This window comes from Pseudorca crassidens, chromosome 7, assembly GCF_039906515.1.
Source record: "Pseudorca crassidens isolate mPseCra1 chromosome 7, mPseCra1.hap1, whole genome shotgun sequence".
Taxonomy (NCBI): Eukaryota; Metazoa; Chordata; class Mammalia; order Artiodactyla; family Delphinidae; genus Pseudorca; species Pseudorca crassidens.
This window is the reverse complement of record NC_090302.1, coordinates 1798190-1822116: the sequence shown is the minus strand read 5'-3', so window position 1 is coordinate 1822116 and position 23927 is coordinate 1798190. Positions and strand designations below refer to the sequence as shown.

The window sequence follows — 23927 nt, the reverse complement described above, 5'->3', positions numbered from 1 at the left end:
GCGCGAACTTGGGCACTGCGGCAGGCGAGGGCGGGCGCGCCGCGGAGTTCGCGGGAAGTGCGGCGGTGGGACCCGCGGGCGGCGCGAAGTTGGGGTACCTGCGGGCGCCGGCCCGGTCCGGCCTGCAGTAGGAAGTGCTCCGGCGGCCCGGCGCTCCGGCTCACATGGACTTTCTCCGGCCGCGCCCAGCACCGGGCCGCACCGCGGCGGGCGGGGCGCGCGGGGGAGGCGCCGCGGGCCGTTTAAAGGGACAGCGCGCCGGCCGCGCGCGCGCACTCGCCGCCCTGGGGCGCGCCGCCCCGCCGCCAGGTGGGCGCCCTCGGAGGGGCAGGGGCGGGGGGATCCCCGGCCCTGAGGTCCGGGGTTGGTGGGGGTGGGGGGCGGCCGTTCCGCGCCCCCTCCGTGCGCCCCCTCCGCAAACTCCTGGCGTGCGACTCTGCGCCGGGCACTGAGCCGGGGCCGGACGCGGGAAGGGCAGGGGCGCCGACCCACACCCTCTCGAGGTGTGGAGCCCCCGGTCCTGGGGCGCCTCCTCCCCGCGGCGGCCGCGCTTGCACGGGGCAGGCTCCGGGATGCTGGGCCAAGTGGCGCCGCCGGCTGGAGCGGGTACGCGGCCTCGGCTGCACCGACGCCCCGGAGGCCGGAAAGCGGGGACGTGGGAGCGCCCTTGGGCGAAGCGCGCGTCGCCGGCGCCTCCTGCGCGGATCCCGGTAACTGCGAGCTGCGTAGACGCGGCGGGGTCTGCTTTCAGGCCCGGCGTGATCCGGCCGCGCTGGCCGCTAGTGACTGCCGCCACCCCCCCCCCGCGCCCCCCGCCCCCCGCCCCCCGTGGCTCCCGGTTTGCTCGAGGTCACCCTCCTGTGGACAGAGGTGAGGTTTTAAAACAAGTGCGCAGAGATAGAATCAGCCACAAACCGGAAAGGACCCACAGAAGGCCCCTCAGTCGCCCCACCCTAACCTGAGGCCTGGGGTCAGGACAGGCTGCAGTGGTCCTCCAAGACTAGAGACCTCCTGGCTCCCTCACCCCTACAGGGTCCTGGCAGGAAAATGGGGGTGGCACCAGGACAGTGGTCCTGAGCATAACGTCACCAGGAGGACGGGGTTGATGTGAAGAGCAAGATGCCCCCCACTCCCCCCCCCGCTGAGCACATTCTGGGCCCCTTGGGGGTCAGGGGCTAGGGCTAAAGCCCTGCAGGACAGTTGGCCAAGGTCACTCCTAGGACACTGCTCAGAAGCCTGGCCTAAGTACTTCTGTCCCCAGTCTCATGGTAGGTCCTTGACCTTGGTCGTGGACTGACCCCTGACCCGCAACGTGAGGGTCTGCACAGAAAGCTTCCACCCACCAGCTCACTCCTGCCTTGCCCTCTGGGCGATGGGTATGAACCCTCAAAGACTCCCTGGGCACACCCCCAGAACCCCACTTAGATCTAAGCTTGTCCCAGGTCCCACCCCCCCAGCGCAGCGCATGCCCCAGCCTGCAGGGCAGTCTGACTGTCCTGAGGGGCCTCTACCGGTTGCCGGCACAGTCCCGTGGATTGGCGTGTGGTCCCAGCCCAAGAGGTGCACGGAGAGAGTGACAGGTAACGCCACCTGCTCAGCTTGGGGACCAGCTGAGGCCCTGGGCCGGGAGGGAGGCCATGCGTTGGCCTAGGGCAGCTCAGCAGCCCCAAGGTTGCAGCTAGCTACTAAGTGTTATTTAGGATCTCGGGGCCCTGGGAAACCGGGGCTTCTGCCAACACCACCTGTGAGCAGAACACCTAGCTGCTTCCAGGCAAGGGGTCAGGACTCGAGAAGCCCTCCACGAGGCACCAAGGTCCTCCCCTGCCCAGGGCTGGGGTCACCGTGTGGATGGGGTCTAGAGGTGAGGATGGGCGGGGGTGCTGACTGTTGTACACACTCCCGGTGGGAACACACTCGCCGGGGGGGCTGGTCGCAAATCTACACGTTCCAGTTGTTTTCCTCTCTTGTATTTTCTTATTAAAGAGATTCTTCTTTGATGAGGGACCTTTGGAAAGTGTTAAGTTTTTAGAAGACAACAGATAACCAGAAACCCGTCCCAAGGATAAGGGGCTTCGGTGCAGTTTCCCTGTGCGTGTGTGCGCGTGTAAACCACACTTGCACACTTTCAACACTACCGCTGAATACCTACTAAAATCCAGGCCTGTGCTACACGTTCTGCGTGTTATCTCACTTAATTTTCACAACAGTTCTATAAAGCTGGTTCTCTATTCCTGTTTTACTTACGAGAAGAATGCAGCTTAGGAAGAAAATGCAGCTGGGCTGGGGGTCCCTCACGCCGGGCCCCCCAGCAGGCAGGGTGGGGCGCGGTCCTGCAAAGCCCCCTGCCTCCGCCTGTTGACCCTCAGGACTCTCAGACGGTACAGACGATTCGCCTGGGCCGGCTGGTGTACAGGCCTGGCAGCGGCCCCAGCCCCCTCTCGCGGGATCTGATTAGCACTGCAACCCCCCGAGATGCCGGCGAGGGTTTTCTCAGCTCGGGGAGGCCTGGCCTGGCCTCTGGCCCTGGGCTTTCGTGGCCTGCAGCTTGAGTTTCCCCCTTTTATCCAGAGAGCGTCAGGCTGGGGAAAGAGGGTAGGCACGAGAGGGAAATCTGCAAACAAACTGCTGAGCAGGGTGTCGGGGGCGGGGGCTCGGGGTGCACTTGGGAGAAGGGCTGGTCACCTGTCTGTCCTTCCCTGGACGGTGGAAGCGTTTGGTAGCCGGCCAGGTGCTGCTTCGGCAGTCCTGCAGGTGGCCGAGTGCTCAGCGGAGGCCTGTTGGAGCAGCGGCCGGATGGAGCCGGGCTCCTGGGGAGGAGGGACCTGAAGGGACGCCTTCCTCCTCCGGGCTCCCCGTGTCCACACCAGTCAGCTGAGACCGCTGCGCCATGCACCCAGGCTCCGCTCACTCTGCTCTTGTCCTGGGCTCCGTGTCGCACGGGGCGCCCACCCTGGGGGCTGTGGTCATGCAGGGATCCCTGAAATCGAATGCAGACGGGCGCGTCTGCCCCAGTTGGCCTCACCAGTTCTGGGAAGAGGCTGCTTCCTCCACCCAAGGCTCATCTCGAAGACGCATTAAGACCCATGAAACACACCCAGCCCAAGTCTCACTTAGCCAGGCGCTTCCCCGCTGTCCACTTGGGTGGCTGATAGATGTCTCAGTGTGACACGGCTGAACAGACGCTGACTGTGCCCCAAAACTGCCCCCCGACACGCCCTTTGCCTCAGCAAATGACAGCTCTTCCTTCCGGGAGCGCCATCCTTCAGCAGCTCAGGCCAACCTTGGATTCTCCTCACTTTTCTCACACCCCAGTCCTGACAGCTCTGCCTCAAGGCTGTGTCAGGGATCCTACCACCTCTTACTGCCCCCTGCTGCTACCTTCCTGCTCTGCCCCCCCACCCCGTTCTCATGTCACTGCAACAGCCCCATAACTGGCCTCCCCGTCTGCCCTCTCTTGCCCCTGCCTGTGTCTGTCACCACATGGCAGCACAGAGGTGCTTCTAAACATGTCAGATCATGACCTTCCCCTGCTCAGGTCCCTCGGTGGCCCCCATCTCACTTCTCACTCAGAACGCAAGTCCTTACAGTGGCCGGGACCTGGCTCCTCATGCTACACTCACCCCAGCTTGGTCGCTCTCCAGCTCTAGCCCCACTGGTTTCTGCATGGGTCCTCCACATGCTGGCATCCTTCTGCCCCAGGGCCTTTGCACCTGCTGTTCCCACTGCCTATACCTTCTTCCCCCAGTGTCTTTGAGGCTTACCCTATCACTTCTTTTGGGTCTCTGCCCAGATGTCCCTGGACCGTGGGCCTTCCTGACCCTCCCATATGAAAGAGCCAGTTGGGCCATCGCCAGTCGGCTCTCCCTGACCCAACCCTGATACTAATCCACTCTGACGTTCACAGCCCCCGTCTCCCCCTCGGGCACAGGCTCCCCGTCTCGTCCACTACCCCGGCCCTGGGGGGTACCACACACAGACAAGAGGCCCACGGACGTCTGCAGAGTGTGAGTGCCTGAGGGGTGCTGTGTGCTCACTGACGAGGGGCCGGGACCTCCCACCCACCTGCCTGAGTTCTGGGTGCCACTTTCCCATCCTCAGAGTGTCCACGGTGCCTGGTCGGCAGGAAGGCAAGGAGCAGGCGGGGAACCCCGGGGTCAGACCCTCGGCCAGGACTGCGGGGCTGAGAACAGACTCCAGCGTCAAAACCGGCAGAGCGAGAAAGCAGTGCTTCCCCACGAGGGTCCTGTCGGCTGCCCTGCGTGAGAGCCAGCAGCCCAGCGGAGACAGCGCCTTGGCCCAGGCGGCCCAGCGAGCAAAGGGAGGCTTGTCTGCCTCCTGGCTTGACCTTTGCCAGTGGGACACGGAAAAGCCTGGGGTGGCATGGCCAGCGTTTACGTCCTCAGGGGAAGCCTCTAGGTCTGGGGCAGAGGGGATACCTGACTCCAGGTCCAGTCCCTCCTTGGAAGCTGCCCCCAGGTGGGGGCTTCCCGGGCCTTCATCGGGAGGGGCTCGTGGGGGGTTTTCCTGCAAGCATCGGAGCATCTGTGTTCCCAGCAGGGGTACAGTCAGCGAAGACCCCCACCCCACACCAGGCGACTGTCAGGAAAGGGGTGAGGCTCCCTTTCCGGCTCCGAGAGGGGCCCTGGCCACCCCATGAGCGGCCGCACGCCAGCAGCCCACAAAGCGCCTCTTTGTTAGGACACCGCTCCGTGCCAACCAGGCCATCCACTCGCGGTTGGGCTTTGAGCAGGGCCCCCGCCCTCCCCTAGACCCGCAGAAGTCAGGCCCTCCAGTTTAGCTGCGTTTCTGCCCACCCCGTCCCCGGCTCGGGGTTCATCGAGGCCAACCCCTCTCTTAATACCAATCCTTGGGCCCACCTGAGGAGCCCCCCCAGGAAGTCTGCCAGGACCCCAAGGTGGTGACCACCCAGGCTTGGAGGGGAGCATGGGACTGCTCCCCATCACAGCCTCTCAGGGCGATGACAGCCCGGGACAGCGGGCACGGACCTCCCCGGCCACCCAGGGCCCAGGCTACCCACCGGCCAAAGCCCTGCACAGGCCGGTCAGGCTGGGCACCTCTCCGAGGAAGGCCCCAGCTGCCCTCCCGGGGAAACCATCTCTGCTTGGGTTCCTGGCGGAGCCTGGAGATCCCGTTTGCCCGCAGGGGCACATTGTGTGCGGATTCCAGCACAAGGGGCGGGACGCTGGGGAGGTGTTGGCTGGGGCATGCGAGTCTGAAGGGCTCCCCCGCCCCTGCAGATCCTCCGACAAAGTGGCTGGCAGCCTGGCCTCCTGGAGATAAGCCCCCCCGGCCCTTGGCCCCCCCTCCACTGCCACTGCTGTTTCTCTGGTAGCTATTCTGGAGAACCAGGGAGACCCCTGGGGAAGGGCCACCCCCCAGGTGTCCCTCCACTCCCCTCTGGGGCCGTGCTGGGCCGCGGGCACCTGTGGGCACTGTGGGCACTTTTTTTTTTTTTTCCCGGTACGCGGGCCTCTCACTGTCGTGGCCTCTCCCGTTGTGGAGCACAGGCTCCGGACGCGCAGACTCAGCGGCCATGGCTCACGGGCCCAGCCACTCCGCGGCACGTGGGATCCTCCCGGACCGGGGCACGAGCCCGCGTCCCCTGCATCGGCAGGCGGACTCTCAGCAACTGCGCCACCAGGGGAGCCCCTGTTGGCACTTTTCAGTGTCATTGCTGAGCTTGCTCTGAAGCCTGGTGTGGCCTGCAGTGCCCAGTGGCACCTGGCTCTGCCTGCCAGGTGCCCGTCATCCCCTGCAAAGCCTGCATTGGGGGGCATCCGCCTACATCAGAACTGGGACCAAGCTTGTCCTGCAGTGAATCTGGGAACAGACTCCCAGGGCTCCAGGCCCCCAGCCAGCCCATGTTCCCCTGTGGGTGGCAACTGGACCCCATGGAGGGGATGTGGTTCTTAAACTTCTGTGCATCCGATGGAAAAGTCCGGTTGTACTGCAGACACGGGAGCTGGGGACTAGGGTGATGCCCAAGGACAAAGTGTGGGGGTGAGTGGGGGTAGATATAGTGGAGAGAAAGGCTGGCGAGACCCCACTTTGTGTCTCTTCTGTGATCAGTGGCGTCCCACCAGGCCACTCCGCAGCCTTGGTCCTCCTCCTACCCACGCACACTGCCTTCGCAGGACCCAGGCTGCCTGACTGTGCAGGCTGCTCCCCCTGTGCCTGCGGCCGCAGGGCCTTTGCACCTGCAGCTCCCCTGCCTGGGACACCTCCTCTCCAGCGTTGGCAAGGGAACTCCGGCTGGTTCATCCTTCAGGCCCGGGTAATTCACCTGGGCCCTCGGGGAAGCCATCCCGACCCCCCAGCTGGCTCTCACAGTTCTGGGCCCCCTCCTCGCGGCTGAACTGCTACGCTTGTGAGCAGATGGTTTAATCAGGAAGAAGAGACAGGACTTGCTCAGAGGGAGGCTCCGGCAGCCTGGGTGGGCTGCAGGCGAGCGAGCAGGTACCTGTCTCCAGACATCAGGTCCTCCTGGAAGTCCTGCTCTGTGTCAGCCCTGGGACCCTGGAGAACGTGATGGGCCAGGGCTGCTCCCCTGGGGCTGCTGTCCTAGTCAGGGAGACAGACAGCTAAAAACCCCCAAAATATCACGGACTGAAAAGTGCCGTGCACACAGTGAGATACTACTTCATCCATTAGGATGGCTAGAAAAAACCCAAAAAGCAAAAAACCCAGAAGATAACCAGCGCTGGGGAGGATATGTCGGGAGACGAGGGTGCAACGCTGGTGGAAACTTAAGCGGTGCCGCTGCCGTGGAGAACCGTGGGCCGTTCTTCAAAAAATTAAACGTGGAGCTACCGTATGATCTGGCAACCCCCCTCCTGCGTGTGCACCCTGAAGAATTAAAAGCAGGGTCTACGAGAGACGTGTGCACCTGTTCACAACAGCCAAAATGTGAAAACAGCCTGGGTGTCCACAAAGGGATGAACAAAATGTAGTATATATGGTACTTTTGATGGAATATTGCTCAGCCTTAAAAAGGGGTGGAAATTCTGTACAGGCTGCAGCACGGATGAGCCTTGAGGACATTGTGCCGAGTGAAATGAGCCCAACGCAGCAGGCCAGGTCCTGTAGGATCCACTCACAGGAAGCCCTAGGGGAGTCACATCCACAGAGACAGAAAGGAGGGGGCGGGGCCAGGGCTGGGGGTGGGGGTGGGGCGATGGGGAGTGAGTGCCCAGGGGGGACAGAGTGTCAGTTTGGGAAGACGGGAAAGTCCTGGAGACGGATGTGGGGGTGGTTACACGACAATGTGAATGTGCTCGATGCCCCTGAACTGTATTCTTAAGAGTGATCAAGACGGTGGATTTTATGTTATGCATATCTTCCACAAGAAAAAAACAAAGGGCCGTGCGGGGCACTGAGAGGAGGAGGCTGTTGGCTGAGGAGACCTGGGGGCTGGGGGGGCAGGTGGGCAGGGCCGAGGGAGCAGGGATCCAGGTACCACCAGGAACAGGATCCGAGGGGGCGGGGCCAGGCGGCGAGGGGCGGGGCCAGGACTCTGCCTTGTTCTGACCCGCCTGCAGATGAAGAGGTCTCCTGGCCGCTGGGCAAAGGAGAACGTTCTGCTAGACCCGCTGGGGCCTCTCGGGGTCCAGGGAGGGCTGAGGGGCATGGACTGGATCTGGAGGGGGAGCCAGAAGGACCGAGGGATCGGGGGTGCAGCGCTCAGACTGTTGCTGGGAAGGTGGCCCATGATGGCCATTTCCCCAGATGGGGAGGTGGGAGAACAGTTTGGGGAATCAAGCCCCCCGTGGAAATGACGAGTAGCAGTTGTTGCTCCTGTGTCGAGGCCCTGGGGAGTCAGACCAGGCTCAGCTGGGGGTCAAAGGCTCGGGGACGGAGGCCCCGCTGTCACCAGTGGTCACATGATCTGCCCTGACCTCTCGGCATCTGGCCACACGGCTGACCCTCCCTCCTCCTCCAAACACCTTCTAGTGGCTTCCTGAGCCACGGCTGCTGTCCTGGATCCCCTACGCGCTGTGCTTCCCCTCTGCCCTCCACCCCAGGCCCCGATACACAAATCACAGAGTGCAGGGCCCCAGGTGACAGGTGTGCGTGTTAGGGTCTGAGGTGCGCTTGTCCACGCTGGGGTCTGTGGGGAGCGTCCTGGGGCCGGCCTGGCCTGCCCTCCCTGCTGCAGGACCCGAGCCCTTGCCTGGGACTCACGGGCCCTGCCAGCTGTGCGCCCAGGGTACGCGGGGGATGGCTGGGAGGCTGGGCCGGGGAGATGCTCTGGCAGCTCAGACCCCAGGCAGACACACAGAGTTTGGTGTCTGCACTTGAGACAGCAGCTCACGCCCCGGGGCTTCCACCTGAGGCCGGCCCAGAGTGCTGGCCCCAGGATTTGGATCCCGGTCTGGTCCTGTGAGGAAAACCAAGTGCTTGGGCTCTGAGGCACATGCGACTAAAAATCATTCCTTCTCCGGGGTGATGGGGTCCACACAGGGAACTGAGGGGAGGCCCACAGGGCGTGGCCATCAGCAGAGCCTTCCCCGAAGGGCAGGGGCCGGACTCGCCCCCAGGTGCCCAGGGTCAGCTCTCACCCGGCCCGCTCCCCAAGGTGGTACTCAAGGGGCTGAATGCTGCCCCGGGCCCTGTGAATCGGAGCCTCCGCGGGGGGAGGAGGTGACATGTCCAGTTGACCCCGTTGGCCTCTGACCCTGCTGGACCATCATTCCCGTGCCCCTGGCTATACATGGGCCTGGCACCTCCTGGGCCTCTCCAAGGGCAGCCTCACCTGCTCCATAGGGGGTCATGAGGTTTGGGTAACAAAGTCCACGTGGCCATCTCTGGCCCTGGGAATCTTCCCCCAAAGCAGCGGCTTCACTGAACTCCTAACACCTCACCGTGGGCTGGGGTCATCCCTCGCCCTGGGCTGGGGGGGTCCCCATGGAGCCCTGCACTTCTGGGAATCAAGTGCCCAGCAGCAGTGCCCCCGTGATGGCCGAGTCACTCTCTGAGCCCCCTCCAGCTCTGTCTGCTCCTGGGCCCACCAGAGGCATGGCCTGACCCTGGGAGAGGGGCGTGGAGGGGCGGTGCTGCCCAAGCTGGCTCTGGGCCTCTGGGGATGGTGTGGGGCCTGGCCAAGGCCCGGTGGGCAGTGGGGAGCCCGAGGGACACCCCAGCGCGGCTCCGCCCCTCCTGCCGCGCCTGCAGGGACGAGCTGAGGCCTCCTGCCTGTTTCCCAGGTCCCACGGAGGGGCCGGGACCCACTCTCTGCTTAGGGGGTAGGCACAGAGAAGGGACGCACAGGGTCCTCTGCTCTCCAAGCCCGACCCAAGTGAGACCCTCCCACGCAGATCCTCAGGGAATCAGGGCAGAGAGGGGAGCCATGGCCCAACGCCCACAGCAGGTCACTGACAAGCGTGGCCCTGAGCCGGCAGGCAGGAGGATGGATGGAGGTGAGGTCCCTGCACTTTGAGGCACTGACTGTCTGTACCTGGGGCGCTTGGGATGGCAGGGATGACCGAATCCAGCTCTGCCCTTCAGTTTCACGGCCCCAGTCCCTGCTGGCCATTGCCATCCCCGTGTCATCTTTCTTTTACCCTGGGAAGTTCCGGGCAAGGACCCGGCAGCTCAGATCCGGGGTGCCAGAGCAGGGCGTCCAGCCTGGGGGAGGGGCGGGTAGGTCTTTTAGTCACTAGATATGGCCTTAGCTCAGGCCTGGGCTTTGTGCTAACAGCCAAGTCCCCATCTGTCCCTGGTCCCATCGCCGCCGGAGCCCGAGCCTCACCAGGGAGCTCCCGCCTCACGGCCGTGGATCTGCCAGTGTCCAGGGAACGAAGCCCTATGGGCACTTCTGTGCAGGAAAAGCCGATCCCGGGAACTAGGTGCCTACAGAACCACAGGAAGGGGGGGCTTCCCTGGTGGTGCAGTGGTTGAGAATCTGCCTGCCAACGCAGGGCACACGGGCTCGAGCCCTGGTGCAGGGAGATCCCACATGCCGCGGAGCAACTAAGCCCGTGCGCCACAACTACTGAGCCTGCGCTCTAGAGCCCGCGTGCCACAACTACTGAAGGCCGTGCGCCTAGAGCCCTAGAGAAAGCCCACTCGCGGCAACGAAGACCCAACGCAGCCAAAATTAAATAAATAAATAAATTTATTTAAAAAACCCATAAAACACAGGAAGGGCCAGGAGGGAGGAGCCAGGCTGAGTATTGGCCACAAAGAGCGAGGAGGCTGAGGGTGCAGAGCGTGGCCACCTCGCCCTGTGTCCACGGGGACCTGCCTGCTCCTCTCACCCCTGCCCAGACCTGAGCAAGCCACTGGGTCGGGGGTAGCCTGGCCCCAGGCAGGCTGCAGGGGTGCCGACACCTGGAGATGGTGCCTCTCTCCCTGACAGCCTGCCAAGCTCCCTCTTCTTTAGTCTCTACAGTGGGAGGGACCCCTGCCCCGGGCACTCTACTCACAGCTGAAGGACTGAGCAGGCACTGGGTTGAGTACCGTTTATCTATCACGTAATCCACCGCCCTTGCCCTTCCAAACCCCAGGCAGAGCGGCGTTCCTTTCCTTCTGTTAGTTCCCTTTACAGACCGGGCAGGAGTGCCCACCCCTTTCAGGTCCTACTTGTGGCTCCAGCACGGGTCTGTGATGGGGGTACAGACTGGCTTCGGAGAACCGGGGATCCCTAAACACCCCTGGCAGGGACCCGGTGTCAGCACACAGACCCCGCTCCAGCCTGGAGGCTGAGTCAGGGCCCAGCGGGGTGGACAAAGCCAGCAGGTGTGAAGTCAAGCCTGCAGCTCAGGGCTGGGTCCCTGTTGGGGAGGGGATCCAGAGGCCCACCTCCTGCCCTCTTGCTGTCTTACAGATCAGCCCGCAGCAGCCGGGCCTGGCAGTTCCACTGAGGGTGGGGTCCCCATTTAGGGGCAGGAAGTTGCCAAAGGCTACGCTGGGGATTAAGCCTTGCTCACCTGGCCCCAGACTCCTCCCCGAAAGCCCTTCTCTGGGGTCAGCCTCTGCTTCCACTGGACTGTCTTCTCCAGCTGGGAGCCTTGTCCAAGAGCGCACCCACAGCTGGGGCGCAGGAGTCCGGGACTGCTAGGGTGAGGCACCGCCTCCCAGACCCCGCGTGGCCTTGGGCTGGAGGTGCAGCTGGGGGTGGGGCACCTGTCTGCGCAAGTGCCTCTGGCCCCTTCCCCATCCCCTCCAGGCCTCAACCGGGCCTGCAGGGCAGGTGCACCAGCCAGAGTGAGGGGCCTGCGGTGCCCCGGGCCGGCTGAGGCTCCTGGGCAGGCGAGTGTGGGTCCTTCGCACAGAAGGAAACTGGGTGAGTATTCTGGTTTCTCGTTAGAAGCTGCAAACCCGTGGCTCTCTCTGCACGTGAATTAGGGCAGCACCGTTTTGGTTTCTGGATGCCTCCCCTCGGTTTAAATTGGACGCTCCAATCTTCTTCCTCTTTTGTCCTAAATTTCCCTCTAACATTTAGTGCAGCTGTTAAGCAGCTGCTGGCTGCTCCTGCTCCCGAGAAGGCTGAGGGCCAGGCGGCTGCGGTGACTCACCTCCTCCCAGGAAGGACAGCAGGGTCTGGCGCGGAGTCATGCCAGGGTGGGCACGGCAGCTTGGGGGGCAGTCAGTGCCTCCACAGGATGCAGGTGAGAGCTGGGCACAAGCTCCCCGGGGAGGAGGAGGACAGGATGCAGACAGGACTTGGGAAAGGCTTCAGCCGCTGCAGCTAGAGACACCCAGGTGAGACAAGCAGAAGGACTTCCGGGGGCCAGGTCCTAAACAGTGGGGCCGCCTTTCCAGGAGTAACTCAGCAAAATGCAAGCACCCATGCCCGTGGGCACTTCTGGAGGGAGACATCCCGCCCCTGAGACCCAGCTTACAGAGGCCTTGAGTGACCCCGGACACCGTCGTTGAGAAGGTAGAGGGCCTACTGAGTGCGATCCCTGGGGATGCAGGGGCACCTATGGTCTCAGTGTGTGTGTCCCCCAGGTTCATATGTTAAACCCTAGACCCCAGGTGGTGGTATTAGGAGGTGAGCCCTTGGGGAGATGACTAGGTCATGAGGGTTCCACCCTCAAGAATGGGATTAGTGTGGTGACCTCATAAAAGAGGCCTCGGGCGTCCCTGGTGGCGCAGTGGTTGGGAGTCCGCCTGCCGATGCGGGGAACACGGGTTCGTGCCCCGGTCCGGGAAGATCCCACGTGCCACGGAGCGGCTGGGCCCGTGAGCCATGGCCGCTGGGCCTGCGCGTCCGGAGCCTGTGCTCCGCAACGGGAGAGGCCACAGCAGTGAGAGGCCCGCGTACCGCAAAAAAAAAAGAGGCCTCAGAGACTCTCGCCCCCTCCACCACGTGAGGGCTCAGAGAAGACGGCGTCTGTGATCTGGGAAGCCGTCCTCATCAGCCATCGACTCTGCCCACTCCAGGACCTTGGACTTCCACCCCCACAAGTGTGAGGACAGATGTTTGCTGTTTGCGAGCCACCAGGTCTGCGATACTCTGTCCTGAAAGGGCCGAGACGGGACAACTCCACTCGCTCACCGCTCATGCCTCCGACCACTGCGTGCAGAGTGCCAGGTCCCCTCGAGAAGGGCTTTCTACAGGCTGTCCCCTTGGGACGCGTCTCTGAGGTCAAGACCAGGGCCATCCAATCTGCACCCCCCAGCAGGGCCTGCAGCCCCCGCCCCGGGAGGAAATGCTGGCCTTGGGCGGTACTCCCCAGAGCCCTCTCCCCGCCCCACTGGGAAGAGCCGTGTCCAGCAGCCCCGTCCACTCGGGCTGTGAGTCCAGACTCCCCTTATCTCACAGGAGGAGCTGGTGGTGGAGAGAAGCAATCCCTCCCTCCCCAGGGGCAGGGCGCAAGGCCCTTCCCCACGTGAGTGGGCTCCGACAACAGTGACCAGCTGACCCCAAGCAGGAAAGGCAAACGGAGCCAGGACACCAGCCTCCCAGCTGAGTACAGCCCACTGTCTTCCAGGCAGGAGCACGTGGATAATGGCCATCAGGGGCCTCCCATTTCCGGGGGCCCGAGCCCCCCAGCGCTCTCCAAGAGCACCTAGAGGGAGCCCTGGGCACAAAGGGCGGCAGGGCCGGGACCCATCCAACTGCCCTGCTCAGAGCCTGGGTGAACAGGGTAGGGCCTGAAACTGAGGACACACACAGGCACGTACACGTGTACATACGCACACAACGGCACGTACACGTGTACATACGTACACACAGGCACGTGCACGTGTACATACGCACACACAGGCACATACACGTGTACATACGCACACACGGGCACGTACACGTGTACATACGCACACACAGGACTTGGGACGCACCGGCCAGCCGCATGGCAAGAGGAGGGGGGTGGGTCAAAAATGGCGGCAGCCGCTCCGCAGTGCGCCTCGGTGGCCCGTCTGCTCGGGACACGGGTGGGTATGGAGCGCGGGCTGAGTCAGCCCAGGCCGTGGATTAGGAAGATAGTCGTCTTCACGGGGCACTTTTAGGCATTGAGGGAGCTGGGGAAACAGGGTCATCGCAGTACAATTTGAAAAACATACAAATAATTCGTGCTACCATTATGTCACCATGCTGTGGTAAACGACGAATTCCCACTTAAAAGCCAGATTTCTATCATCGAAGGGCTGCCCACAGCCACAGGCGGCAGAAGCCCTCTCGGTTCTGCAAAGCAAACTCCACAGGTGGGCATCCGGGCAGCAGCCCAGGCCTGGAGGAGCCAGAGCTGAGCGGTGGGGCCAGGGGGGCCCCCGGGCTCATGGGACAGAAGGGACAGGGGTGCTCCGGGCCGGAGCGAGGCCCAGCGCCGCCAGCCAAGGTGGCAGCACGGTGGGGGGAGGGGAGAGGGCGCAGGCACACACCGGAAGTAACTGGAAACCCGTTCTCTGGTCAGGTGAATCCCTTCACAAGAGCAGCCGGTGGTCAGAGTGGGCAGCAACATTCCTACCAGCGGGGCCCAGGTTGTATGTGGGAGCTCCCCGCACACCTGGCTGTGCCCGACCCTGGGCCAGACCGTCCGCCTCGCCATCTCGGCCTTGGCCAGCCGGTGCCTGGCTCCTGACCCCAGTGAGGGCAGGAAGGTGGCCTCCACTGCAGGACGGCCGGCTCCTTCCGCACGCACAGGAAGGAAGGGCCCACAGCCCTGCCCAGCCTCCGGGGCCCTCAGCTCGGGGACGGGCCTGCTCCCGGGGCCACCTAGTCTGCACTGATTCTGTGTGAACATCCATGCAGCGTGCCAGCCGGGACTGGTCGTTGGTGTCTAGGGAAGCAGAATGGAGCACTGTCCTGGTCCCCTCGGGTAACGAACAAGGGTCAGACACTTGCTTTGGACTCCGGGGCTTTTGTCTGAAGAAGACACTCTCTAACCAACCACGGATTCACCGCAGGGGTGAACTGCGGTGTCCAGAGGGACAAGCTGGCGGGGGGCGGGGCGGGGGGTGGGCGCGGCTGCCCCAGGCCCCACCCACTCTGACCACACGGCCCTCCAGCCCGCACGTCCCCCACTTCCCGGGATGCTCGCCCCACTTCCATGGCCCTCCCTGTACCGGGGATGCTGAGGAAGGTCCTGCATCTTACGGGACCCACAGAGCTGGCACCTGCCTGCCCTGGGCTCAGGGCCTGCCCCAGCGTCCACCTGGGCCGCCTGTCATTCGGGGCCCTTGGGGGTCCTGGCTTATGCCCGGCCCCCTCTGGCCCAGGCTGCTCCCATCAGCTGGCCAGTCTGCACGGGTGGCAGTACCCGCCCTTTTCAGCCTGTGCCTGCCCCGGGGCTCCGGGTCACCTGGGTCAGGGTGGCAGGTGACCACTGTTGGACCAGCCAGAGGTGGGGGAACTCTGCCCGCCCTGGGCTCCTGGGAGCCTGCACGTGGCCAGGTTGGCATACTTGCCGTCTCTTAGGAGGACGAGCTGACTTCCTGGCTGTGGTGGCCATGCCCTAGCACCCTCCCGTGAGCCTCTTCTGCATCGGACCGTGGATGTGCCTGTACGGGGGCGCCTGGCACACCGCCCGCCCGCCCGCGCAGGCCCTCCCGGCATCAGTCTGCCACCCCCACCCCCGCCCCGGGTGCAGTGCGGGCCACACAGCGAGAGCCACAGCAACCCTGCCTGAGGCCCCGGGTGACACAGCTGCCAGCCTGCCTGGGCATGTTGCCCGGCGGCGGCTGGGGGAGGGGCGGGCCCACGAGCACTGAATCAGCTGCTCCCGCGTGGCCCTGTCCCCTCCAGGGCAAGGATGCTGGTGAGGCGGGGGGAGGGGATGGGGGGTGGGCCCTCCATCTTTGGGGAGCTGTCAGGCTGCCGGGGATTTTCTGGAAAGCCGCCCCTGCAGGAGCCAGGCCTCCTGGGGGATGAGAGGAAGGACCTTCCTGGAAGAGGGCCTTTTCCAAACAACACCAAAAAGGGAGAAGGGAGAGGACCGGCCTGTGCCGAGGGAAGGAAGCGCTGAGTCAGCAGCAAGCCCTGCCATCCTCCCTCCTCCAATCAGGCGCTGGAGCAGACAGGGACCTCTCAAGGTCAGGGAACATCAATGTCCACAGGCGGGTCCCAGCGGACGGCCCTTCCTCCGCAGCGGCCCGGGGGTCAAGCTCTGGTCCGGAGGTGGGCTGTGCCCGCCCTGGCCGCCCTCGGCGGGGGTGCTGCGTCCCTCCCACTGGGCTGTGCTCCCAGGCAGGCAGGGCGGTGGTACCACCGGGGGACGAAGAGGGCATCTTCGAGGGCACCTCGTCCACCCCTGCCCGGGGCCTGGGCGGCACCTGGACTTTCTCAGAGAACCGTGTGGCTTCTAGAAATTCCTTCTTGCCATTGCCTCCCTCCCACTGTTGGCTCACCTCCCACCGGCAGCCCCTCCCACCCTCCGGGCCGGGGTCCCTCAGCACAGGGAGGGCCGGCCCCACGGGCGGGCCAACAAGAGGCCCCCACACCCGGTGCAAAGGAGGCCACCACGAGGCCCTGTTCTTTGTTGAAGGGAAGCCCCTCTCCCCTCCTCCCCGCCCCCACCCCACCGCTGCCGGCTTCTGCCCCAGCCTTGACCTCCTGCTGCCCGGGATGGCCGCCCCCAGATCTGACCGTCCTCTCCCCAGGCCGCCAGGCTCCCAGTGCCCCCTCCGACTCTCCCAGGCCTCGCCCCGTCCCCAGCTCTCGCTGGGGCACTGCTCGTCCCCTCCCCTGGCCAGCTCCCTTCTCTGTGGTCACACTGCCTGCCCGCCCTCCCCCACCCTCCCCGACTCCCAAAATCAAGGCCCGGTGTCACCACCACCGTCCAGGTGCTGTCTCCCCCCCAGCAGCGGCGCTGCTCCCGGGGTCCCCGGGCTGAGACCCCTCTCTGGACGGTGCCCGAACTGGTAACTAGGGCACAGTCTGGGCAGAATGCCCCTGCCTCCCTGCGGTGGCCGGCTCAGCGTGCGCTCTTTGAAAATGGTGACTGTCCCCCCAGGGGGACATGGGGTTCGTTCAGCCCGGAGGACGGGCTGGTGGCTCCCGCACCAGACGGTGCAGACAGCATCCCCACCACACACGAGTCCTGCTGGACAGCGCCGGTCTAGAGACCCACTGAAGAAAACGCTCCAACCTGCGCAAAACCAGGGGAGGCCAGGCCAGGAGGCCTGTGGACGCTGCAGAAGGTGGGCAAACCCGAGGCTCCAGCGCGGCGAGAGGACAGATCTGGGGCAGTGCTGCACACTGCCAGCCGCTCCCAGTGAAGCCAGCACGCCGGAGAGTGGTCTCCCGGCCGGGAAGCCGCATCCCCACCCGCTCCTCGGCCAGGCTTTGTGCAGCAAACTGCCCCTCCCAAGGGTCCTCTGCGACTGCTCGGGGGCCAACTGCCCCTCCCAAGGGTCCTCTGCCACTGCTCGGGGGGCCAACTGCCCCTCCCAAGGGTCCTCTGCGACTGCTCGGGGGGCCAAGGCTTTTGCGAGGACTTTACCAGCTCTGCCACCACAGGCTGAACCCCAAAAGGACTCGGACTGTTTTTTTCTGAAACGTCAAGTTCCACAAAATTCCAGAGATAGCAGCTACGCCGCTCTGTCGTGGACCCCCAGCTCTTCCGGGGCCACATTTCTGGCCACACTGGCTGCGTGGAAGGGCATCACCCTCATCATCACGTGGGAGGAAGTCTTTGCAAGGGAGAAACGTGAGCGTCCCCTGCACAGAAGCCAGGGAAGGCTTTCCACGATAGAGATACTAACTAATAACCTGTCACTCGTTTTCCAATTGGTTTTTGGTTACACAAGGATTCTTAACCCTGGTTTCCTTCCAGTTTTTCTCCTGTGGGTAAGCGTCTCCCCATCCGGCTGCCGTCCTGGCACTTGAGGGCGTCATCTGTCTGATAAGGACGATACACACTTGCCTGTTGGTTGAACTCAGCCCTCCTGGACCTCACCAGGCCCCCCGCTTGGCCAGCGCTGACAAATTCTCGCTGCCTCCCCAGCCAAATCCCCAGGACAGGCTCCAGCGGTGGGGCCCCTGGACTCATGGCAGGGTGGCCCTACAGCCCATCACACTCCTTCTCCAGCATGGCAGACGGCTGCTTTGCAAGGTTCGGATCTGACTCGTGAAGAACGGCATCTGTGGCATTTGGGGCTGCTTATATCCTTTAAAAAAGGTATAAACGTTTTGAGCTTCAAACAGTCACGCTGTCAATGTGTTAAAAAAATAAGTTTAATGCAGGTGGCTCACTTCATAAAGAATTTCACAGGCACTCAAGACACCAAGCAGCTTTGTGTCCACACCACCGTGACCCCCCTGCTGCCCCAGCCCCGTGGACACGTGCGCACCTCAGAGGGGGCCTCAGAGTAACGTGAGTCAACTAACACAGAACAAAGCTTTTAGGAAACAGCATGATTTGGTGCAAAACGTCCTCTGCAGCGCCGAGAAGTGGGGTCCGTGTGGGTCGGCTCCTTGCCTGCCGTCCAGGTAACCGGGAGAGACTCACCCCCCGATTCCCTCGGAGGAGCTGTCCACTGACCTCGAGTGGACAATCGTCCGACAGAAGCTGGCTACAAATTAAAGAGCACAGTTTACAGCCAAGTGTTTTTTGCCTCCTTTACCTGATTTGGCTTTTTTTTCCAGTGGCACACAACTGCCCCGACAGCTCCCCCTGGCCACTGGGGGACCCGGCCAGGCAGGGTTGAAGGGGCTACCGCCCATGCCTGCGGGTGTGGGGACAACTTGGGGTGAAGTAGCATCGGCCTCCGTCACCCTCAATATGGGGCCCTATGTCCCGCCTCTGGCTGTTGTCCCAGCTGAATTATTTAGTGCCCCTCGCCTGCCCACAAGGCCTGCGGCTACCCTGTCCCCATCTGATGGAGGCCACGGTGAGAGGTCTGGGCAAAACTGGCCCTCTGGTATGTTCTCTCTGCAACCGGAAGCACCCCTGGACCACTGGTTCTTTCCTGGCCCACATTCATTTTTGCTTTGTACTCCCAGCTGCTCTAACAACCGCCGAGGCAGGGACAAAGGGGCCGCCGAGCTCCTCACTCAGAGGTCCAGCCCTGGTGCAACCCTGATTCCAAGAGGTGTTTCTTCCAACAGACACGTCTCGAACCTGGACATTCCCTGAGGGGAAGAGACTGAAAGCCCCCTGAGGCCAGAAAGAGACTGAGTTGCCTCCCCAGAAATCCACACTTGAAGAGTGGAGCCCTGGACCCGGCACTCCCCTGGGCTGGCCCCTGATCTAGGCACTGACAGGCAAACCGAGGTGCCGCTGAAGCCCGGCCTGGGACTCAGGACCCCCACGCCTCTCAGGGTAACAAATGGAGGAGCGTCCGTGGGCTGAGTGAGGACTCGGTGGCCCAGGGCAGAGTGAAGAGCTTGGTGGCAGTGTGGTGCACCAGCTGGTGGAGACTGACGCTTCCCCAAGGCTAGGGCGGGGGGCCGGGCGTGCACAGGAGGGGGCTGTGCGGCCAGGAGGATCTCCCCTCCAGATCTGCACCTGGGTAGCACACCCCTCCCGGGGACCTCCAACACCACTGGTGACACCATTGCCCTGGAGAGGGGACAGGGACACAGGCTCTCCAAGTACAGACTGGACCCATACCCGTCCCCCCCCGCCCCCCCGCCCCGGGAATAGCTTGGAAAGTGCAGGCTGGAACCACAAGCAGGTGGCGCAGGGGACACCGCACCGAAACCACACACAGAAAGGGTCTGAGCAAAGGCCAGCAGGAGGGAGGGCGCCAGTGTACCCTTCACAGAAGTCTCAGCCCTTTCCTGAGCCAGAGACGCAGGCGCCGGGGCGGGGTGGGGGGGTTATGCCTCTGACGCAGGGCAGAAAGGGCCCCAACCTACCGCGTTGAGAAAAGCGCCCACTGCAGGTGCATCTACGGCCGGGTCACCGGAAACCGTCCCCGGAAGAGCCCGCGGCGCCCTCACATGTCCACGAAGACCATGAAGCACCAGCCCAGGCCCCCGACCAGCAGCATGGTCACGTGGATGCCGTAGACCAGCAGCTCGTTGAGGAGGCGGAAGTCCACGCGCCGACGGCCCAGCAGCAGCAGCAGCGCCGACAGCTTGAGCTGGAAGCGCAGCAGGACGCGCACGCCCAGGTACTGCAGGCAGAAGAGGGCGGCCAGCGCGCCCCACAGCGCGGCCGTGAAGAGGCTGCAGCTGAAGTAGAGCAGGAAGCGGATGAAGCCGTAGAGCCAGCGTGCCCGGACGTACACGTCGAAGTTGTTGTACTTGGTGCGGGCCGGGCGGGAGGCGCGTGCCGGGCCGCAGGCGGCGTGCAGGCAGGTGGTGTGCGGGCCCTGGAAGGAGCGCACCCGCCGGGGGATGGGCATGACCGGCATTGGGCCCAGGGCGGTAGTCAGCATAGGCGTCGTGGGTGCCTGGGCCTGGGAGGCCGAGGCTGAGTCCCGGGGGAGGCGTGGGCCTGCAGGGAGAGCGACACGGAGAGGAGCCAGGTCAGCCGGGACATCAGCCAGCGCGGGGCCGCAGGGAGACCGAGTCTGGGACTTGGGATCCGCTCACATCCCCCGGGGTTACTCTTTTCATAATTGCTACCGAGGACACTCCAAAGGGAGCCCCAATCACGTGGGAACCAAAATTCCACCAGCGACACCGGGAAGAAGGGTCAGGACAGTGGCCGCAGGCCCCCTGGCAGTCAATGCCAAGACCCACGAGGAAGGGCCGACAGAAACCCTGGCTAACCGCCCCCTCCCCCAGGCTCGGCGAGTCCCCTTCACTGGACTCACCGTCCGGCTTTGATCTGGGATGCCCATGCCTGCCTGCGCTTCTGTGGCTGCTTTATCCAGGGCGAATAAGTCCCCGAGTGGCAGCCACACAACAGGACAGGACGAGGGAGAGGGTGTCCACAGGGCAGACGGGGGCCGTTCTCTTCAGCAACTTGACAGGCCAAGTGCTGGGGACCAGGCAGCCGGCACTGGGCTCTGGGCTCCCCTGCGGGGCCTGAACCCTCGTGCTGTCGTTCACCAGGAGTGACCTTTGCCAGGTCACCTCACCCCCCGAGACCGTCCCTGCTCCGCACAACGGGGATGTCGAGCGCTGGGCTCGCAGCGGTGCTGTGGTTATAGGCAAATGGAACGTTTCCGGGCAAGTGCTGCCCGTGCCTGGCGGAGAGGATGGCGGCCCAGGGCCAGTGGTGTTGTCGCAGGGCACGGGCCCTGTGGCTTGGGCCGCCACAGGAGAGGAGAAACGGCAAGTGGTTCTCTAGTTCTGCCTGGCAAGTGTCATTTATAGCTCGCCTGAATCGTGGCTGGAAACACAGAACTGGGAGTTCGGGACGTGTAAAATCGGAGCAGCAAAGTTGGTTACAGGCTCCGGGGAGGCACTGCCGAGGGCATCTGCGTCCCATCGCATGGCTTGTAGCCTGAGGGCCTGCAGGGGGATTTCTGCTAGCTCCCTCTCCGGCCGCCCACGTGGTGCTCTGGCCGGAGGCGGAGGAGGGGAAGGCCGGGCGCGTCCACCCTCCCCTGCCCACAGCCCCAGCCCTTCCCACAGGCTTCGGTCTGAACGCGGTCTGACAGCAGCTAATGGCACTCAGATGTCGATGCTCCCTTCACGCGGCGGAGTCGCGCCTCGGGCGGGCCGCTCGCCATCCTCCCATCGCCACCTGGCCGCGGGCAACGCATGTGCGCCACGGGCTTCCAGGTCGGGGCCGGGGCGTCCGCGCGGCACCCACGCGCTCGCTTCTGGGGGGTGCCGGGCCCCAGATCCCGGAGGCAGGGCCGACCCGTAGCGCCCCCGGGAGCTGCCCCCGCCCCGCCCGGGCACCCCCGCCCGCTCACCGGGTGCCCTCTCAGCGCCGGCGTCCCGAGCCGCGCGGCCCCCTGTCCCTCGGGGCTCCGGGAGCAGGGCGGCCGCATGGTGCCGACGGCGCGGCCCGGACCCTCACGCGTCCCCGCCCGGGGCCGCCCCGAAGGGCCAGGGGCTCCCGCGCCCGGTGGCCGGCGGCGTTTGGCCTAGCGTGGGAGCCGTAGCGCCGTCCCTCTGCGGCCACCGTAGGACTTCCCTCACGCCCCTCCGCCCGAGCTGACACGGAGAGCGCCTCCCTTCCCCCAGCTCCGTGCCGACACCGAGCGCCCGGAACTCGGCCCTTCCCCTGGGCGTACGTGCGTGCGTGCGTGCGCGCGCGGCGCGGCGCGCGACCCCTGACTTTGCCAGCCGACTATACCACCCCGCCTACGCCGCCGGCGCCTCGGCCCGTCCTGCGCAGGCGCAGATAGCGGACCTGCGCCGCGGAGCCCCCGGGCAGCTCCTCTGCTCATGCGCCGCCGCACCCGAGGCGGTTGGCAGTGCGCAGGCGCGGGCCCTACGGGCGCAGCTGTTCTTCCGGCCCTGGGAGAGCGCTTGCCAAAGGTCCCGGGATCGGCCGCGGTCTTGCGTGTCTGCCGCCCGGCGAGTCTGAAGCGGACTGCGTGACACCACCCATGGACGCACGTCCCCAAATGTAGGGAAGACTGGCCGGCTGACCACCCACGGACACCAAGGTCCCCAAGTGTAGGGAGTCAGGGCGGGCTGGCTGACACCCACGGAGCCCTGGGGTTGCCCTTTGCCAGGAGAATGAGGATTTCCGTGTAGACGTGTTTAAACATTTTAATCCGATCGAGGTTAGGGTGGGGGAAACTTCACGCGCCTTGGATTTAGTCGGCAAGTTCTATTTGCCTGAATTCTATCAATTGTGGAGAAGCTGCTAGTTGCACACACGTGGGAACGGCTGGTTCTGTTCCCCAGTGTCTGCGGGTCCTGGTCCTGGTCGCTGTTTTGGATACTGGACGCTCTGATAGAGGCCAACTCCTCGGGCATCCTTTACAGAAGACGGCTGACCCGCCAGGGCGGAGAGCCTCCACCTGCAGGAGCCCCTACCTGCAAGCACGTCACCTCCCCTTGCAAGTCCTGACCCCGACCCGCCCACACCCTCGCCCTGTCGTGTAGGAAGGGGTCAGATGCCTGCGGGCACGTGTGGTCCTATCCCTTCAGCTGCAGCTTTGCTGGTGAGGAGTCTGGCAGGGTCATGCTGGAGAGGGGAAGAAGGGGCCCAGAGAATTTTGAGAAGTTTCTAGATCAGGCGAAGTGGCAGCAGGAGAGGATGGGAGAGAAGAGGGATATTTTAAGAAGTGATTCTTAAAATGCATCTTCTCTGCTGCTGGGTTTCCACAGTGGCCCCCCTGCTTTGCACCCTACCCCAGGGTGCTGGTTTTTTTCCCTAGACCCTGGTCCAGCTCTGTCCCCTTGAGATGCCCTATACAGGCCCCCCTTCCCGGCTCTGTGAGGAGGCCCCATTGCTTCTATCCATGACGTGTCCCTTCACACTTCCTTTTTCTGTCCCTCTACCTGTCCTCCACCCAACGAGCTCCTACTCACCCTTTAAGACCCCGATCAATATCCCCACCTCTGAGAAGCCACCTCCAACTATGTGCCACCCCTTCCCCCGCCTTGGCAGGGGGGATTCTCAGTCCTGCCTTTCTTACACCCCGAAAGCTACCTTTATGGACCAGCCTCTCGCACTAGCTCAGTTTTCTTACCATGGCCCACACAGTCAGATGTATCTTTTCATTGTGATCTAGTCCACACACGCACATGTTTAAACAACTCCAGAAGCTTCACAAACAGTACTTCTTCTGACCATGCGCTCTGCTGTGTTCTGTTGCTTCATTCAGTAGCCCCGAGGACGAAGACAAGGCTTGTCCTCACAGCCAGCTCAGTGGCAGGGCCGGGGGAGCCCCGCCGAAGTGTGCCGTGTTTGTTCGCAGGCTCGGCCCGGTGTGGGGATTCAGTGGGGGTTTCCTTCATGCTCTCCATCCCCCCAGGCATCCCTCCCTCCCCTCCTGTCCCCGCCCTTCCCGTGGGTGTCCAGGCTGTGGGCAGTGGCCTGGCGCCACCTGCTGGGACGGTGCATGTGGTGTCGCAGAGCCGGCCGCTGTGATACCTCGTGAAGGGCCTGAGAAGCGCCTGAGTCCATCAGAGGCTTCGAGGCCCCGGCCGTAAACCAGGGCACCCTGGGCCAAATCGCACCCGCTCCCTGGTTGTCTGTGGCTGCTTTGGAGTTACCGTGGAGCTGAGTAGCCTCCTACAGCAGGCCTGATGGCGCACAAACCCTCTACTCTCTGCCTTTGCAGAAACCTAGTTTAAACCTGGTGGCATTTGGGATCTTAGTTCCACGACTAGGAATCGAACTCAGGCCCCCTGCATTAGAAGCTCGGAGTCTTAGCCACTGGGCCGCCAGGGAATCCCCCCACCCAGGTTTAGACAAGCATTTATCACAGGGCGCACAGGGAATGCTGAGGGTGCAAACTGCCAGGTTTGGACGGCTTTAGCCACCCACAACCTCCACTGTGCCTGCACTTGCTAGGGAGTGAGGGTCCAGTAGAGGCTGAGTGACCCCAGACATCAGGCTGTCCTGCAGGTTTGGGTGTGGGGAGGGGCTGACCTCTCTGCGGTCATTTTTTTTTTAAAAAACATTTATTTATTTGGTTGCGCTGGGTGTTAG

At 63.7% G+C, this 23927-nt stretch overlaps 3 protein-coding genes and 1 long non-coding RNA gene across 5 annotated transcripts in view; all 4 read right to left on the bottom strand.

The window, feature by feature from the left end:
- Positions 1 to 224, bottom strand: part of NACC2 (NACC family member 2) — a 73245-nt gene extending 73021 nt beyond the window's left edge. The window contains exon 1 of the mRNA XM_067742721.1: positions 99 to 224. The gene's annotated coding sequence lies outside the window, so the exon portion shown is untranslated. The remainder of the gene's footprint in view (positions 1 to 98) is intronic.
- UBAC1 (UBA domain containing 1) overlaps positions 1 to 23927 on the bottom strand; it is a 235497-nt gene that overhangs the window by 121095 nt on the left and 90475 nt on the right. The gene's annotated exons all lie outside the window — the stretch shown is intronic.
- On the bottom strand, positions 1754 to 5144 carry LOC137227273 (uncharacterized). Its single transcript, XR_010944758.1, has 4 exons — positions 5039 to 5144; positions 4063 to 4180; positions 2683 to 2977; positions 1754 to 2611 (listed from the first exon to the last, which is right to left on the bottom strand). It is a non-coding gene; the product is annotated as an uncharacterized lncRNA (long non-coding RNA).
- TMEM250 (transmembrane protein 250) lies at positions 17624 to 21607 on the bottom strand. 2 transcript variants are annotated; one of them, XM_067742768.1, is made up of 3 exons: positions 21226 to 21607; positions 19268 to 19850; positions 17624 to 17979 (listed from the first exon to the last, which is right to left on the bottom strand). In XM_067742768.1, exon 2 carries the CDS (start codon positions 19789 to 19791, stop codon positions 19348 to 19350), a length of 444 nt encoding a protein of 147 aa, XP_067598869.1. In that variant the 5' UTR covers positions 19792 to 19850; positions 21226 to 21607; the 3' UTR covers positions 17624 to 17979; positions 19268 to 19347. The 2 variants fall into 2 exon arrangements, with proteins under 2 accessions (XP_067598869.1, XP_067598868.1); XM_067742767.1 differs by lacking the exon at positions 21226 to 21607 and adding an exon at positions 20173 to 21212.